The sequence below is a fragment of the Colossoma macropomum genome, unplaced genomic scaffold (genome assembly GCF_904425465.1).
Source record: "Colossoma macropomum unplaced genomic scaffold, Colossoma_macropomum, whole genome shotgun sequence".
Classification (NCBI taxonomy): Eukaryota; Metazoa; Chordata; class Actinopteri; order Characiformes; family Serrasalmidae; genus Colossoma; species Colossoma macropomum.
The window spans coordinates 30970174-30985147 of record NW_023494800.1 but is presented as its reverse complement, the minus strand read 5'-3'; the positions used below and the strand labels follow the sequence as shown (position 1 = coordinate 30985147).

Genomic DNA, 14974 nt, shown 5'->3' with positions numbered 1-14974 from the left:
AAAGTGAGCCTTTTTGCCATAATACTGTTGATGTTCATTGGTACATCACTATTTGCATACTGAGGCTAAAACCCTTCTGCATGTTTTCAAACTAGAGAACTAGAGTTTGACGCTCAATCAATAAACGGAAGGAGAAAGGCTGACCGATGTCATCATCATTGCGATCCGCTGGCTCCTTCTCCAGGCACTCCCGCACCAAGTCCCTGCCTAGCAAAGGGTCTGAGGCACGCTCAATGTCCTCATCCTCCTCTTCCTCGTCCTCTGAGTCCACAGGGGCCTCGGGGAGGCCAGACAGGTCCACATCACCCATTTCACTTTCTGTGGCCTGTAAAGGTGCAGAAAAAAAGAAAAAGCATGCTCACAATTCACACATCTGGTTTCATTCACACTTTTGTCACTTTGATGTGTTCTGAGGTGAGATTACACAATTTTTTTATTACCCCAGACGACCAGACAACCCCCAGCTGATTAGAGAAGACAGGTTTGCTGTCCAAATTTTGCTTCTTTAGCACTGGAGCAGCAAGGCTAATGCTGCTAACAAACACTTGAAGTTATCATCCAGATCTTTTCTGTAAGTACATCCCCAAAACTTCTCTCGACCCGCCTCCAGGTCTTCATTAACGTCATGCAGACGTGTTGATGTGGTTTGATGAGGGCACAGTATGACTGTGAACTATAAACATAAAAAAAACTTCGCAGTGTAGCTGAATGCAGCAGTCAGACATTTTTGATTACAGGTGTTATGCCTCCCCTTCATAGTAATCATGCTGTGTCCTAAACCATATTAACAAGTCTACGTGACCTTAACGAAGACCTGGATGCAGTTTGAGCAGGTTGACAGATATTATGGGGATGTATGTACATTTATTGACTTCTAGTGTTTGTTAGCAATGTAAAGCTCATAGCTTCAGCGCTGAACTACAGGAGAAAAATTACTCAACTACTTCTGGGCTAACTGAAAAATTGTGTAAATTAGATTTAAAACGTAATATATTTGTGAATGATACAGACTAGGGATGTGCACTGATACCTAAGTACTCTGTTAACTGTTGCAGGTACCACTATTTGAAAAGTGAAATCACTATTTGGGTATTTGTTATGTTATAAGCCTAAGAGAAAATACTTAGGCTACAGTTGAGTGAATCATCATTCACTTTTGCCAGTATTTAAGATAAGCAGTTATATTTTGCTATCATGAAGGCAGAGTGCCTTAAAGTGACTATGTTGTCAAGGACGAGAGCGATAAGGCAGAGGTAGTGCAGCTGTAACTAGGCTAAATACTCAAAGTCTTGTTAGCTAGATTTAAAAACAACAAAAAGATATTTCTTTGTTCTATCATCCACTGATGAGAAAAAACTTAGTAGTAGTCGTCCTCACCATCTACCACTGCACCTGTTAGCTAGTGTTAGCATTAGCTTATTAATTCATTCAAGGTAGCCTCCATTACTCAAGTGCAGTAACGAAAAGATTTCCAAATGTACTTCTGAGATGCTCGATTTCAGTTCATGATTCTTCAACCATACAACTGCTCCATGTACGCTCCTTGTGCATATAATTATTATGATTATCATCATTATTACTACTGAACGTTTCAGTCTGCTAGTGCACCAGATTACCATGTTTGTGTATTATTATACTTTAATGTAACGTAAAGCCTATTTTTCCCTTCTCTGCTAATGCCATAACTTTTGCACAGACCCCTTTTTTTCCCCAAAATGTTAAATTCTGTAAATAAACTGAAACTTCTGTACATTGCACAAACACAAGAGGTTCAGACTTTTAATGTTCATAATGTTCGACATATTTTACATTCAAGTGCAACACTGGTCACATCGTATGCATTAAGAACCAGTGTTGTTCTCTTGCTCAGCAGAACAACAACTATCAAGTATGCAACTCATTATGCTGAGACATCAAATAAGGTGGGGTGGTTCTATGAAATAATGATGAATGACTATGTGCACTTTTAAATGAACTATGAATGGACATCACTTTTACACTACTAGGCTTATGTCCAGAAGGAAATTGTGTTGCTCCCCAAGACGAGATGTAGATGTGGAACAGCAGATGTCACCAAGACCAAGCAAACTGGACATTTTAAATGGGTGCCTTGTAACAGGACCACAGGAACAGACCTTTAGTTCAAAAGGTGAATGTGTATGAGTCAGAGAGAGAGAAATAGAGAGAGTGCAAAATGAATGAATGAAAGACACAATCAAGCTGCTGAATGAAGTGCTGAAAACTCTTGCCAAAGACACTACAATTAGCAGGTCTGTATCTAGACTGAGCCAAGAGAACCTCATTTGCTCATCTACCATCAATCAGAAACTTGACGCCTCCCTTTCTTTGAGCAGGAAATATATTAAGAAACACTAAGAAAAAGATGCTTTACCTGCCATTTATGAACAAACACATCGGCATGCATTGGCTTCCAGCCTATAAGATCCTCCAGTGCATACCTTCAGTGTTTAGGACCTACACCAAAGACCTCAGAAAAAATCTGGCGCCGGACCACGAGAAACGCAGCACTAGGTTCAGGTCTAGAGAGACATCTAAAAAGTCAGTACCTGGTAGATGTCGGACAGGCTGCTACTTCCTGAATCGCTGGCGATGCTGCATCCCGATTGGCTGGGCGGCATGTGCATCACCTGCTGATGGGGGTGGTCCGTCAAGTGCATCTTGCTGAGGTCTCCAGGAAGCTGTTAAGACAAGACAGGAAATGATAGGGTTTTATTACCAAACGATATTTACTGCTATAGCGATATCAGTATTAACACTGGATATAAGTATCAGTATAAAGGCTACAGATCTTGAGCTCTTTATTAAGTTATTTATTGAGTCGGTGCAACAGTTTATGTTCATTATTGACAGAAGAGGACAGACCATGAAAGGGAAAGAGAAATCCAAGAACCTCAAAGGAAGCTATGAACATGTAAGAATGATCCAGGTCCAAACATCCATATTTCTTGCTAGGTTGGAAAAGAAAGAGCATTTTACGCTTGACGAGTGACCTCCAAGGGCTGTGCAACTCCCTTTAGGAGCCATGACAGTAAATCTGAGAAGCTGCGAGCCCTCGCTGCTCGATCTTTATTACCCTAAATGCTCCTCTGTCTGTCATATCTCAAGGAGCGCTGATGCACAGCTATGATACCGGCCCCATCAAAATGACAGCGGGGGGAGTCTGTCAGAAGAGTTAGTGTGGCCTCTTCTCTAAGCATGAAAACAGGGAGTGGTGTGCTAGTTTCTCAGAAGAGACGTGTGCTTGAGGTGCTGGGGTGGTACAAACCAGGCACAGCTGATGTACAGTACAGAATCAGAGATGGCACTGATCCAATCCAGTCGATTTTGATGGGAGTCAATCCAGGCATTTAACGGATCTAATATTGGCTATTTTAAACCTGATGATCCACTTCCATCCTTTGATTCTTTTTATGCTACTGTTGTAGAGGCACCATAAACTGACATTACTTGCTTATATATGCAACCAGAAACAATCAGTTTTTTACTCGCAAATCTGAACAGGGGTTTAAATGAAAGAAAATTTCAGAAATGTTCTGCTTCAGCAACCACACTCTCAGTAACAGCTCGTTCAAAACCAAAAGAAAAGTAGTAAGTAGTAACTAGTAATGCTATACAAAAAAGTAGTAAATAAAACATACCAGTAGAGAGTGTCACTTGCACATTATAACAATGAAGGGATTACACTGTAGCATTAATATACATATCTGACCTAAAGTGGGTGGTTGTTTTATCTATGAAAATACAAATAATAAATCAAATCGGTACTGCCCAATACTCAGAATTAATTTATCGGATCGGATTGGAGGGCACACAGACATAATCAGGACATCCCAAATGAAAATACTTCCATACAACAAACAGAGAAACAGTTTATGATTTTTAATCAGCATTATTATGAAGGAATTATCAGTAAAATTATGTTCAAAATGTTTAGTTTCAGCATTAGTATAACACTCTCTGATAGTGGCATTACCACTAGAACCAGAAAATTAACAGGTAAAGGTAAAATCTGTGAATACACAGATGAAAAGCCCATTTATGGTACAGAATAACAGAACCAGACAATCAAGAGACAATGGTCTAGACTATATAGAAGCCACATCAGCTGCAAAACAAACATCACTAAGGGACCACAAAGAGTACTGTGTTCTAAGCCAAAAAGTCAAACGGTGAAGGATGGGGCCAAAGTTCTTACCAGTCCACACTGTCCAAGAGAGGCTCTCCTTCGACGTGGCACCCTAAAGCAGACCACCTCCATCGCCAACATCGGCCAGGCTGGCGGACAGACAAGCCAACACAACTGGAACCCTCGGGTGCCCATGCAATATTAAACGAGTTCAGTCTATGGGCTTTTCTACCAAAGCCTGCCCCCTCCACCGTGACGCCATGTGATGAAGTTGAAGGACAGGCAACCCCCTTCTACACCTTCACCTTTTATCCTATGCTTAAACCAAAGCCACTTCCACTAAGCTCACCTACGCCCACTTCATTCTCAACCAGGGGAATTTACCAGTAAAGGACAGCCAAATAGTCTCTGTAGGCTTATATGCCTGCCAATCTGCCTCGAACAACTTAGCTTATTTTAGCTGTAGCTTAAACAGACTGTAACATATGCATGAACATTCTTTTTTTGACAAGACAAAATCAAAAACGCCCTGCCAGTAAGATACAGCCATTATAGATTGGTATGACGATACATTTTCACCACTGTGATGAATTTGTCAATTACACATTTTTCTTTGTTTACTGTGGGTATCATCAGTACTTCTAGCATGTTGAACAACTGCATGCATTACGAAAAAAGGAGAGAGCCTGTTAACAAAACAACAGCTAGTGGAAAGTAACTGCATAGTAACAAATAGCAAAATAGCTGCTCTTCCTTCATTAATGAGCAGTTTATTTTTGCAAGCATGTCTGTTTGCTGGTGCATTTTGTAAATCTCAAAAAACTAAATAACTTGATACACATGATGCCATTTTTTCAAGTAGGGTCAACACTGCTTATCCCCTGGTGGCCCTGGCCACAACATTTCACATTTTCGCCATTAAAATTAGGAAACTGTTTTTTTTTTAACTGATCAAACAAATCATATTCGTCTCAATTTGATAACTGTAACCACTGCTTATGCAATGGTGTGGTGACTGCGGTGGTCCTCACTGCTGAGCTGGTCCACCTGGCATCATAGATGTGGTTCCATTGGCTAAAGTTTGCTAGTATCACTCTACGAAAAAGGGTGCTAAATGAGTTGGCATTACACTGAGAGGCTATCACCACAGCAGCTAAACAGTATCTAATGCCATAACCTATATCCGATGAAGTCAGGGTGGACCAGCTTAGCAGAGGGCACCGCCACAGTCACCACAACACTAATGTTCTTATTAATGTAAAGATTTAGTAAATATTTATGCTTTCAAACCAACATCTGACCACTTTTTGGTAGTGAAGCATGCATAGTAATTGTAAACATAATGTATATATGATAAACATGTTTCTATAATTCTTAATTCTGGCACAAGATAAAATGGCTCGGTGGCCCAAGTGGCCAGTGCAAATTTTCGAGTATTTTGATCCCTTTACTGTATCGCTCAGAATCAACAACCGCTATAGATTATTACAACTACAACACTATGGCAAAACTTAGGATGTCAGCTGTCTGACTCTGACATCCAGATGCATATGTGAGTATATTAGCCTTAGTGGTAATAATTTCCACTAGCTAATATTAACTGTCGCACAGTGGTTGCACAGCTGTGCCTAATGAGGCCAACGCTGTGCTACTAGAAAGCAGAAGCCCAGAAATGAATTCTAAATATACCCTTTATGACAGATTCTTTCCCTTTTTGCAGACAAGGAACAACACTACAACTTTTTGATAACCGCACTGGATCCACCACTTAAAACTGCATCTCCCATCATAGCCAAAAATGGCGGATATGAAAAATGGGTTCCGCAGAGTAGCTTTGTTAACCCGAGGCTAGTGACATGCTACCGCAGTTGATGCCATCCTTTCATCCAGTGAATGAACTCCTGGTGTCACAGACACTCATATGGTTCTTAATGAAGGCATCAGAGTGAAGAGTGGTAAAAGGGAAGGCCCTACTAATTGCTGCGGTCTCGCTGTGCTAATTCGCGCTGCCGACTTAATTGCCGTCGACTCTGCTCTCCCCCTCTGGCAGTGGGGCTCTCCCCCTCATGGCATGAATTAATGATTATGGCAAACGATTAAATATGAATGCGCGCTCCCTTCTGCCGTATGAATCTATCACGTCAACAAGCCCCGCATGGGCCTGCAACTTGGGTCTCATCCTAGTAAATGGGGTCTGTGTGCACAAACAGCAGCATGTGGCCTGTAAAGGGCTAGCTTAGCCAATTACTTAGCTCTCAGCTGTTACTCACAAGCTCTTACACCAAACTAGTTTACTAATCGGTTGCTCTCAATTCACAGTGGAGGTGGGAAGCAAGCGCCGACTCGGCTGCTCTCCCTTGGAAGCAGCATGTACGGTACTGAGCCACTACTAAAAAGCAAGCTCTTTGGTGAGTCTTAATGGCCCAGAACAGACCGTTTCGACCAGTTGCTCAACAGCACAGCAGGGCCTCCATCATTAAATCATGCCAAGTCTTCCCAATTATGAGCCAACTTGGAAATAGCCTCAGTGAGGGGCCACGGCACAGGAAGAGCTAGAGGCAGTGCTCCGGTGGGCTATATGCTGTAAAACGTTGAACCTGGCACTGTGTGATCCTGTATGGACTCCTAAGCAGCTTTTACTGCTCTGTGTTCACGAGTAAAAATTGGCGCATAAAGATTATGCCAACCAGTGGGGAGAAGAGATGGCATGATCTCCCTTGTTTTTTTGTCATTACCGACAGAGTATTAGCCAATATGTATACAGATCAGAGATTTAATTCTTTAAAACTACTGAGCTATAAAATGGGCTATTTTCAATTGAAGCACTTAAGATAAGCATCTAAAAGTAGGCTACCAAACTCAAAATACTCCATCGCACTACTACTCCAAAGGACAAAATACACAGCTAACATCACATCACACTATGTGAGTGTGAGGTATTTCAGGCCGGATTTTTCATAGGGATTGGATCGCATTCTTTTTTCCGATGTAGCATTTTCTGATGATATGATGATATGATATCCAAGTTGAAGTTTCCAAATCCATTCATACTCATCCTCATAATTAACCTTAAAAACAATAATATTTGAAGCATTTTTTGTCATCGGATGCGCAAGGCAAGCGCGTTACATCCATCAAATCATGTGCCTGTTTTTATGTTCTTTTTTTCTTACTGTGCATGAGTGAAGCTAAACTTTACAGAGATCCATTCTATTCCCTTCTAAATTATAATTAAAATAACTTACTAAAATGTTGTTGGTGTGGTTGTTTTAGGGCAGCCCCTGCAGTGTACTAACAGTGTTCTCTGATACAGCAGTAAAAACTTGTGGTTTGTTAAAACTGGATCTGCTGTTCTGAAAACTGCGGTAAAACTGTTTATTCAGAACAGAAAAGGTGAAAATAACAGCTAATATTCCCACCTGAAGCAGTTACGTGACTGAGCCGGAGGCAGTGTACACTGGATGCACGGCAGTACTCAGATAAATAGGTACTATATTTACTTTATTTAAGATAATTTGTCAAATTCTTGTGCCCATATATACCAATCTTTTATTGTAAATATTGCACTCAGCATTTTTTCTAATCATCCAATCATTTAAAGTGCTCCAATAAATGTGATTTCTTTCTAAGGCATCTCTGTGCTTTTAGCTTCAGTGGCCACATGGAAACTAAACCAAATCTATTACTTACTTATTTTTAACATCTTCCATTAACATCTTTACATTAACAATAAATACTCTGTGTAAAGGCCTTTTCTGATGAAACGTATTTTAGGCTACAATTTTTGTGGCTTGAAAAGAAAGCTTCTGAATACTTAATAAAAAAAATATCTACCAATGTAGCGAACAGATCCTCGAGTATTTCAATCACAGTCTTCTACCATACATCTGTCACTAGATGACCAGGTGCTGCTATGCAAGCTGTCTTTTTCTTGCACTAACAGTCTTACATACTTGCAGTATTTTACTTCTATATTCTGGACGGTGTTGCTATTGATATTTTTGTACTCGATTTTGTGATTCTTTTTTTAGTTCTGTTGGTACCTGTCCTGGTAGCAGGACTAGTTGCACTGAATCATAACACAGTCAATCAATATAACAGTAACAAAAACAGAATATGGAATATCAGTGGCAGATTCAAAGGGAAATCACCGTAGGGCGGGTGTACCCACAAGAACTGCAGGGGGAGAACAGAGCAGCCGCCCGTTTGCATTATTCATGTGGCCAGATGTTCCCCCACCCAGTGTCATTTACACAGCAAAACAAATATACGACAGGTCTACCCCTTCCTCTGGAGTGCAACCTGGGAGAATTTAACTGCAGCTCTATCAGTCTAGAAGAGTAAATATTACACTTTGTTTTGTGGCGTGTTGACCAATATGATTACATGAAAAGACATTCCACAGAGGCTTCATTAAATGAAAGGCACATCAAAGGCATGCTGTAGGCACAACACCCTCATTCAGGGTTCAGGCGCGTAAATCACAAACTTGTCTGGGGCGTAGAAAAACAGTGTACTGATTTACAGAAACTTACAGCAGCCCCGGTGTACCACGCAGCACTCTCAACACTCAGAGCAATTAGGCTAACTGCAACACAATCAGTGTAACTCCTAATTGCACACTCTACCGTGAGTGCCGATACCTGCACAATGCAAGAACAGGAACAAGCCAGTCAAGAATAAATTGGGAACAGTGAGAAAAGAAACGCAATGCACACAGTCTGGCTATAATACATCAAATAGAAACTGCAACACATTATACTGTTGCATTGGCAAGAGATACAGTACTGTGCAAAAGTCAGACACTACCCTTAATTTATTTAAATTTACAGCCAAAACAGCCATTTAGTACAAGGTATATATATTTCAGGAGAAATTTCTGAGGAGATTCGATATAAGATAACCCACATGCTTAAAGAAAGGAACACAAATGAAAAAACAGGAGTTTCCAATACTACAAGTTCAAAAATTATTAAAAATATAGAGAAAATGGGAAGACCTAGTACACCGCCAAAACTGTCACCATCAGATAAAGAATACTTAAAGCTTTCATATCTGAGAGACAGGAGAAAATAAAGCCAGAGTTCTTTCTGTCTATGCTTCCACTGTGAGAAGACAACTCAATGCTATAGTTCTGAAACTACATGTAGCTGTCAAGAAGCTTTTACTGAGAAAATAGACAAAAATGAAGAAATACAACAAAGAAGCTGCTGGTGTTCTAAGAACAACAGACTAAGCACCTCAGACCCCAGACCTCAACATGCAAAATGCAGCCAAGTTCTAAGACTGAACGTTGGCGCTACGGAAAAATATCCCTGCAGATTTTTTAATTTGAAATCAAGTCTCCCGAAAATAATCGATGATGTAAAAAAAGCAAAGTGTGGTCATAGTGAATACTATTTTTTTTTTTTTTAAATATTATATTTAGCTGTTGAGGTGTCTGTGTAATAAGTTTACCTAATGCTGAAAATGAATAACTTAACTCTTCACTCCCATCCTGATTCAGAATTCAATAAATGAAGGGTAGTCTCTGACTTTTTGTACGATATTGCACAAAATGTGCACATCCCAAGCATTCACATTAATGCATTGTAAAATATATTGGAAGAAAAAAAGCCCTAAAAAGGGCAGTACAAGAAATGACAGACAACATTTCATGCATTCCAAGAAACACTATGAATTTTGCTCGCCTGCAGATGTCAGCAATGCAAAATGCAGGAATTTTGTTGCCCTGGCAGGAAGTCACAGCCTGGCTGATTCCAGATCAGCCACAGGCCCAACATGAGGCTGAGTAATTCCATTAATTTGACATACAGAAGCCGTAATGCACTCTACGCTGGGGAGCTGTGTTACTTCAGCATCAAAATTAAAGTATAAAGAATTAGCCAGTGAATGAGCCAGTGTCTTCACACACACTATCCTTGTACTGATCACTAACAAAGCTACAGAAAAGAGCCAGAGGAGTTGTCTCTGCCTATTAGCTCCCAGTGCAACAAAGAACCCAACGTGAGACGTCAGACTAGCAAGCATCAGATGTGTCACCCCCCCCACTGCTGTAGTTCAATGGCAATGGGCTTTCCAAAATTAGCCCTGTGGTGCATGGCTTTGATCAATGGAGGCCAGCATCTGTCTGATCTTAATTGTGTTAGAGGAGCAGCAGAGTCTCCACTACCTCACATTAAACTCTGGCTGAACCTGGACGTGTGTGCACTGACCTCTTGACTACATCACCGAAATACAGTGAGAAAACCCACCCAGCCTATCTTCATTAAAGGAGTGCAAACAGATTAAAGCAGAAGATGGGAGGTGGGGGCTCCACTGTACGCCTTAGATGAAGCTGAAGTCAGCTAGCAATAGAGAGATGTAATGAATTGAGGCTGGAATTGGAGGTGACAGGTGTGAAGGCAAGGCAGTAGAGACAGAGGAACTGAGAGAGAGAGAAAATGGGCAGTGCCATCCAACAAGAGGCAGTGTACCAGAGTGAGCCCCAGTTCACCATGACAACCATATGGAAACATGTTTCATCCTTGGGTGAGGGGTTCAACACACTGATTTTTGCAAAAAGTCAATTTATATTGAGTACAATGAATGAATGACTCTAATATCATAACAATTTTTAGGATTTTATCAGTTTCATGCCCTTATGCCAGCCAGATATTGCTAAACTAACAACCTCCATGTAAATTCTATATTGCGGCAAAAAAGGTTGAATTGGTAAACTAGAACAGCATCATAATTAAAAACATCTAGACCTAACCTTTAGCTTGAGGATAACATGCTAAAAGATGTTTTTGGACAACTGACTATTTCCAACTTAATGAATGACATGCTTCTCAATCACAATCATCTCTAAGCACTTATCCCCCTTTCGAACAGAGGAAGAACTTATTAGGCTCAGAGATGGTGAAAAAATTTTATTCAAACACATTCTAACCAGATCATCTATATGGAGGGCTTTCCTAATATTGTTTCATTCCTAAAGCTGGAAACGTTTTGGATTACACCGTGTGGAAAACCACGATCACAGCACAGTGGCAAAATTATTAGCAAGCAGACTTAAGTGGCAGTAAACTTTAAACGACAAAATAACTAAATGAAATTGAACTACCACTGAACAGGCAGTTGTATATATAATTAAAAAGATGCCATTTTCATTTAAAGTATACTGCCAGCTTTATGTTGGCTCTACAGTAAGCTAATAACTAAGTTACTATATTTGCTAACACTCAACTTAATATGATGCCTAACAATACCTACTGTCACAGAAAAAGCTCAACTAAGCTAACAACGTTAATAAATTAGATTAAATCTGAGATTAAAACATTAACAATGTAAGGATTATATTTGTCAATTCATTCATGCACAAGTGCCCATCACTTCTATAGTTTCATTAAAGCTTGCCTTCTGTACAAGCCTGCATCCTCATCAGCATCTAACCTTGTTCTAATTAGTTCCAGCATTAGCTCATCTGAAGGAGCAACTTTCTTAGCTCAAACCTTCTCCTTATTTCACAAGAAATCCTACTGCTTTAATGATAAGTGGCTAAAAGTTTTCCCTGTCTTAATTAACATACACATGTGTTTTGTCAGTAAAGCGCTGTTTAAGTAAAATTATTGGAGTTTTTTTTTATTTTTATTAAACAATATCAGACAATATTGGTAATCAAATTTCTTTGGGCCTAAAATTTTTATATTTCACGTTTACTGCCTTATTACACACAGTACTTTTAGAAGACACCCAAACAAGAATCACCACATAACACAGGAAACTAGAATCTTCAACTAAGGACAGAATATAATAAAAACAGAAATGTTTTACTCACACGAGTGCCATTACAGTCCTGTCCAAAAATAGAATGTACAGTTTAAAAGTCAGTGCTAAACTGTAATAAGGAACACAGGAACTTCCACTGGCAATCCCAGTCTGTCACCCAAGCAGTTAGGCACCAAAGATTTTAAGTACTTTCTTTGTGTACATTCCTCAGCGATGAGCTGTTCAAAAGCGTAAGGCTTGTGACATACAGGAAATGATGTGGTATGAACAGAAAGCCCAGTCTTTGCCTAATTATATGAACACTAACTGCATAGGGACTTCATGACACATGCATAGGCACTGAATAACACTTAAAAGCAATATATGAGTACCTCTGAACAGCCTACGGCAATATTTGCAAGATGATAGTTTTATGAAGTAAACGGCATTACACTGACATAAGGGCCCTCAAACTACAGTGATGGACAGCTGTTTCTTTACCTGGGAATGATTCTCGTAACTCTTGTAACAGCTACATGACAACTACGTAAGCCTTTCATGACAGCTGAGAAAAACCTATACAGACATTAAAGGCTTATTTCAACATGCATCAATTGTCAACACCTTCTGAGGTGAAATCACAAACTTACAAAAGCCTTTATGACAATTGATGGTTGTTATAATAAGCCTTTATAAATGTTTATTAAGGTTTATGCCAGGTGTCATGAAAATCTTTTGTAGCTGTCATGTAGCTTTATGAATGCCGCCCTTCAGTTTTAGGGCCTTTATGTCAAAACATTGTCACTTATGTCATAAAACATTCAATGTCATCTTGTGATTAAAAGAAAACCTGTCTGATGTAAGCTGTTCATAAATACGTCATTCAGTTTTATGCATATGCTATGAAGCTTCAACGTAGATAGTATTAAAAGAGTTACCATTCACTCTTTGTATGTCTCAAATTTATATGGAAACAACTGCAAATAAACAGCACCTCACAGGTTTACACACGTACAGACATTCCACTCAAATTCCACAAGAAATACCAAGAGCAGCCTACGCTCTATACAATGTCTCACAAATCACTAAATCAGGTCAACCGTACACACAGTCTGCACAGATTTAGCCCACAACAATGACAAAAATGAAAAGCATTCTGAGAGTGCAGTAATCTAGACAGGCCTGATTTCTTGCGCCAGGAAAAGATGTGCCTGTCTCAGGTTTGAATATTCATGAAACGTAGTAAGGGCGACCTGTAGCAAGCAGGTTGTTCTGGCATGTCTCCAACATGCAGTAAGTGCAAGGCCAAAGAGACCACTGCAACAGCCAGTTAACAGGCTGCCCAAAATGGTCTGAGAAAGATAACTGCCCAGAACAGGCCACTGCTTGTACTGATTTCTCATCCACAGACACTTTGCTTGCTCTTAATGAACACAGCTGAAATGGACCTATTGGTCAATCTATAAACGGCGCTTTAATTTGACTAGTCTTTGTGGTTTTATGTCTGGTGGTAATGAAGATAAACGGAGAGAGAAAGAAACTGATCCAAATATGAACTGGGGAGAGATACATTAACTATATTCTCTCTTTCAACTATCATTTCCACAACCTTGAATACTCATTTTTATAGAGTTCTGTAAGAAGTACTGATTCCTAATGGGAATTCCAAGACATTTTAAACAGAATTAGAGATTGTCTGGATATTGCCTTAGACAGATAGACTCTTGTGAAACGATTCAATGAATCAGGAAAAATAACTATTTTGGCAAGATTATTATATTCAGAAATTCTGCATTATATTTAGAAATGCATTTAAATGAAAGATTTACACTATTTAGTCGTGGAAAACATTCACACAAACAACTAACCAAACACACCTCAGCTGCCTTACAAATTTCTTTCCCATGTTCTAAAATGGCTAAAGGAGATTAGACATAAAATAATCCACTTGCATAAGGAAGGGCAAAGTTAACGATAAATAAGTGAAAAATAGGAGTTTCCAAAAGTAAAGTTCAAAAAATTATTAGAAGATACAGACTCCTAACAATTATGCATGACCTGGCAGACCACCATAACTGCCACCATCAGATAAACAGAACTCAAAGCTTTCATCGTTGAGAGATAAAAATCAAGATGAAAAAAATACAAATGACAAAAATGAAGAAAATTTGCTCTAGAACATTGAAATTAGACACCTGAGATATAAAGTAAGGTATTACGGACTGATTATAAATTTGTAATTGAGCTTACTTGCAACCAAACTCTAAGAACTTTGCAGGTGTTTATAAGAAGCATGGAAAAATATTTCTGCAGATTTCTTTAAAAACCTAAAGCAAGTCTCCCAAAGGTTAAAAGCTGTAATAAAAGCGATGAAAGGACACAATAGGTAATGAAAACTTTGCTGTTAGATTTAACTGTTGAGACTGCTAATGTAATTTTCTGTTAAATGTTCTTATTCTGATGCTGAAAATGAATACTTTGTAACTAACTGCCGCTTTGAGTGGAAATTCAGTAAATGAAATGGTAGTTTCTGCCTATGGCCAGTACTGTACATAAAGTTTTTGCATCACTACATTTGAAAAGAGCCTGATAATGTTATTTTGGCCGAAAATCACTCCCCCTTCCAAAAACAACAAAAAAAAACAAATAAACACACGCTTTAATAAATATCACCATTCCAAAATCTATGTAACCTCCAGATGCATTTTCACACCCTTAGTTTCAGCAAAGCAGTAGATGAACCGGATGCTGTGGTCAGTGTAAGAGAAACAGGATGCTGCAGGTTGCTTTGTCTGGCCAGCCGGCTAAGGAAGCAGGGCCAGGGCCCGCTCGGCCACGCTGAGCAACGCAGCGGAGGCTAAACGCTCGGCCTGGCTGAGGTGCCTGAGCTCGCAGATGCTTCCTGCCAACTCTTCATAGCTGCTGAGGGCCAAGGCACAGTTAAGAATAGGGACATCCACTCTGGGCCATACCCCACTCTTCGTACCACATTTATGGGCATTCACATTGTCCCAGTGTCGATGTGTTTGTTTCAGTTCTCCAGATGGCAATAGCCCCTAGTGGCACAGAATGCGG

At 39.7% G+C, this 14974-nt stretch overlaps 1 protein-coding gene across 1 annotated transcript in view; it reads right to left on the bottom strand.

Annotated features, from left to right (window-relative positions):
- LOC118819951 (rap guanine nucleotide exchange factor 6-like) overlaps nucleotides 1–14974 on the bottom strand; it is a 118959-nt gene that overhangs the window by 47065 nt on the left and 56920 nt on the right. The window contains 2 exon segments of the mRNA XM_036587984.1: nucleotides 145–325; nucleotides 2568–2699. Coding sequence (XP_036443877.1) covers nucleotides 145–325; nucleotides 2568–2699 — 313 coding nt within the window.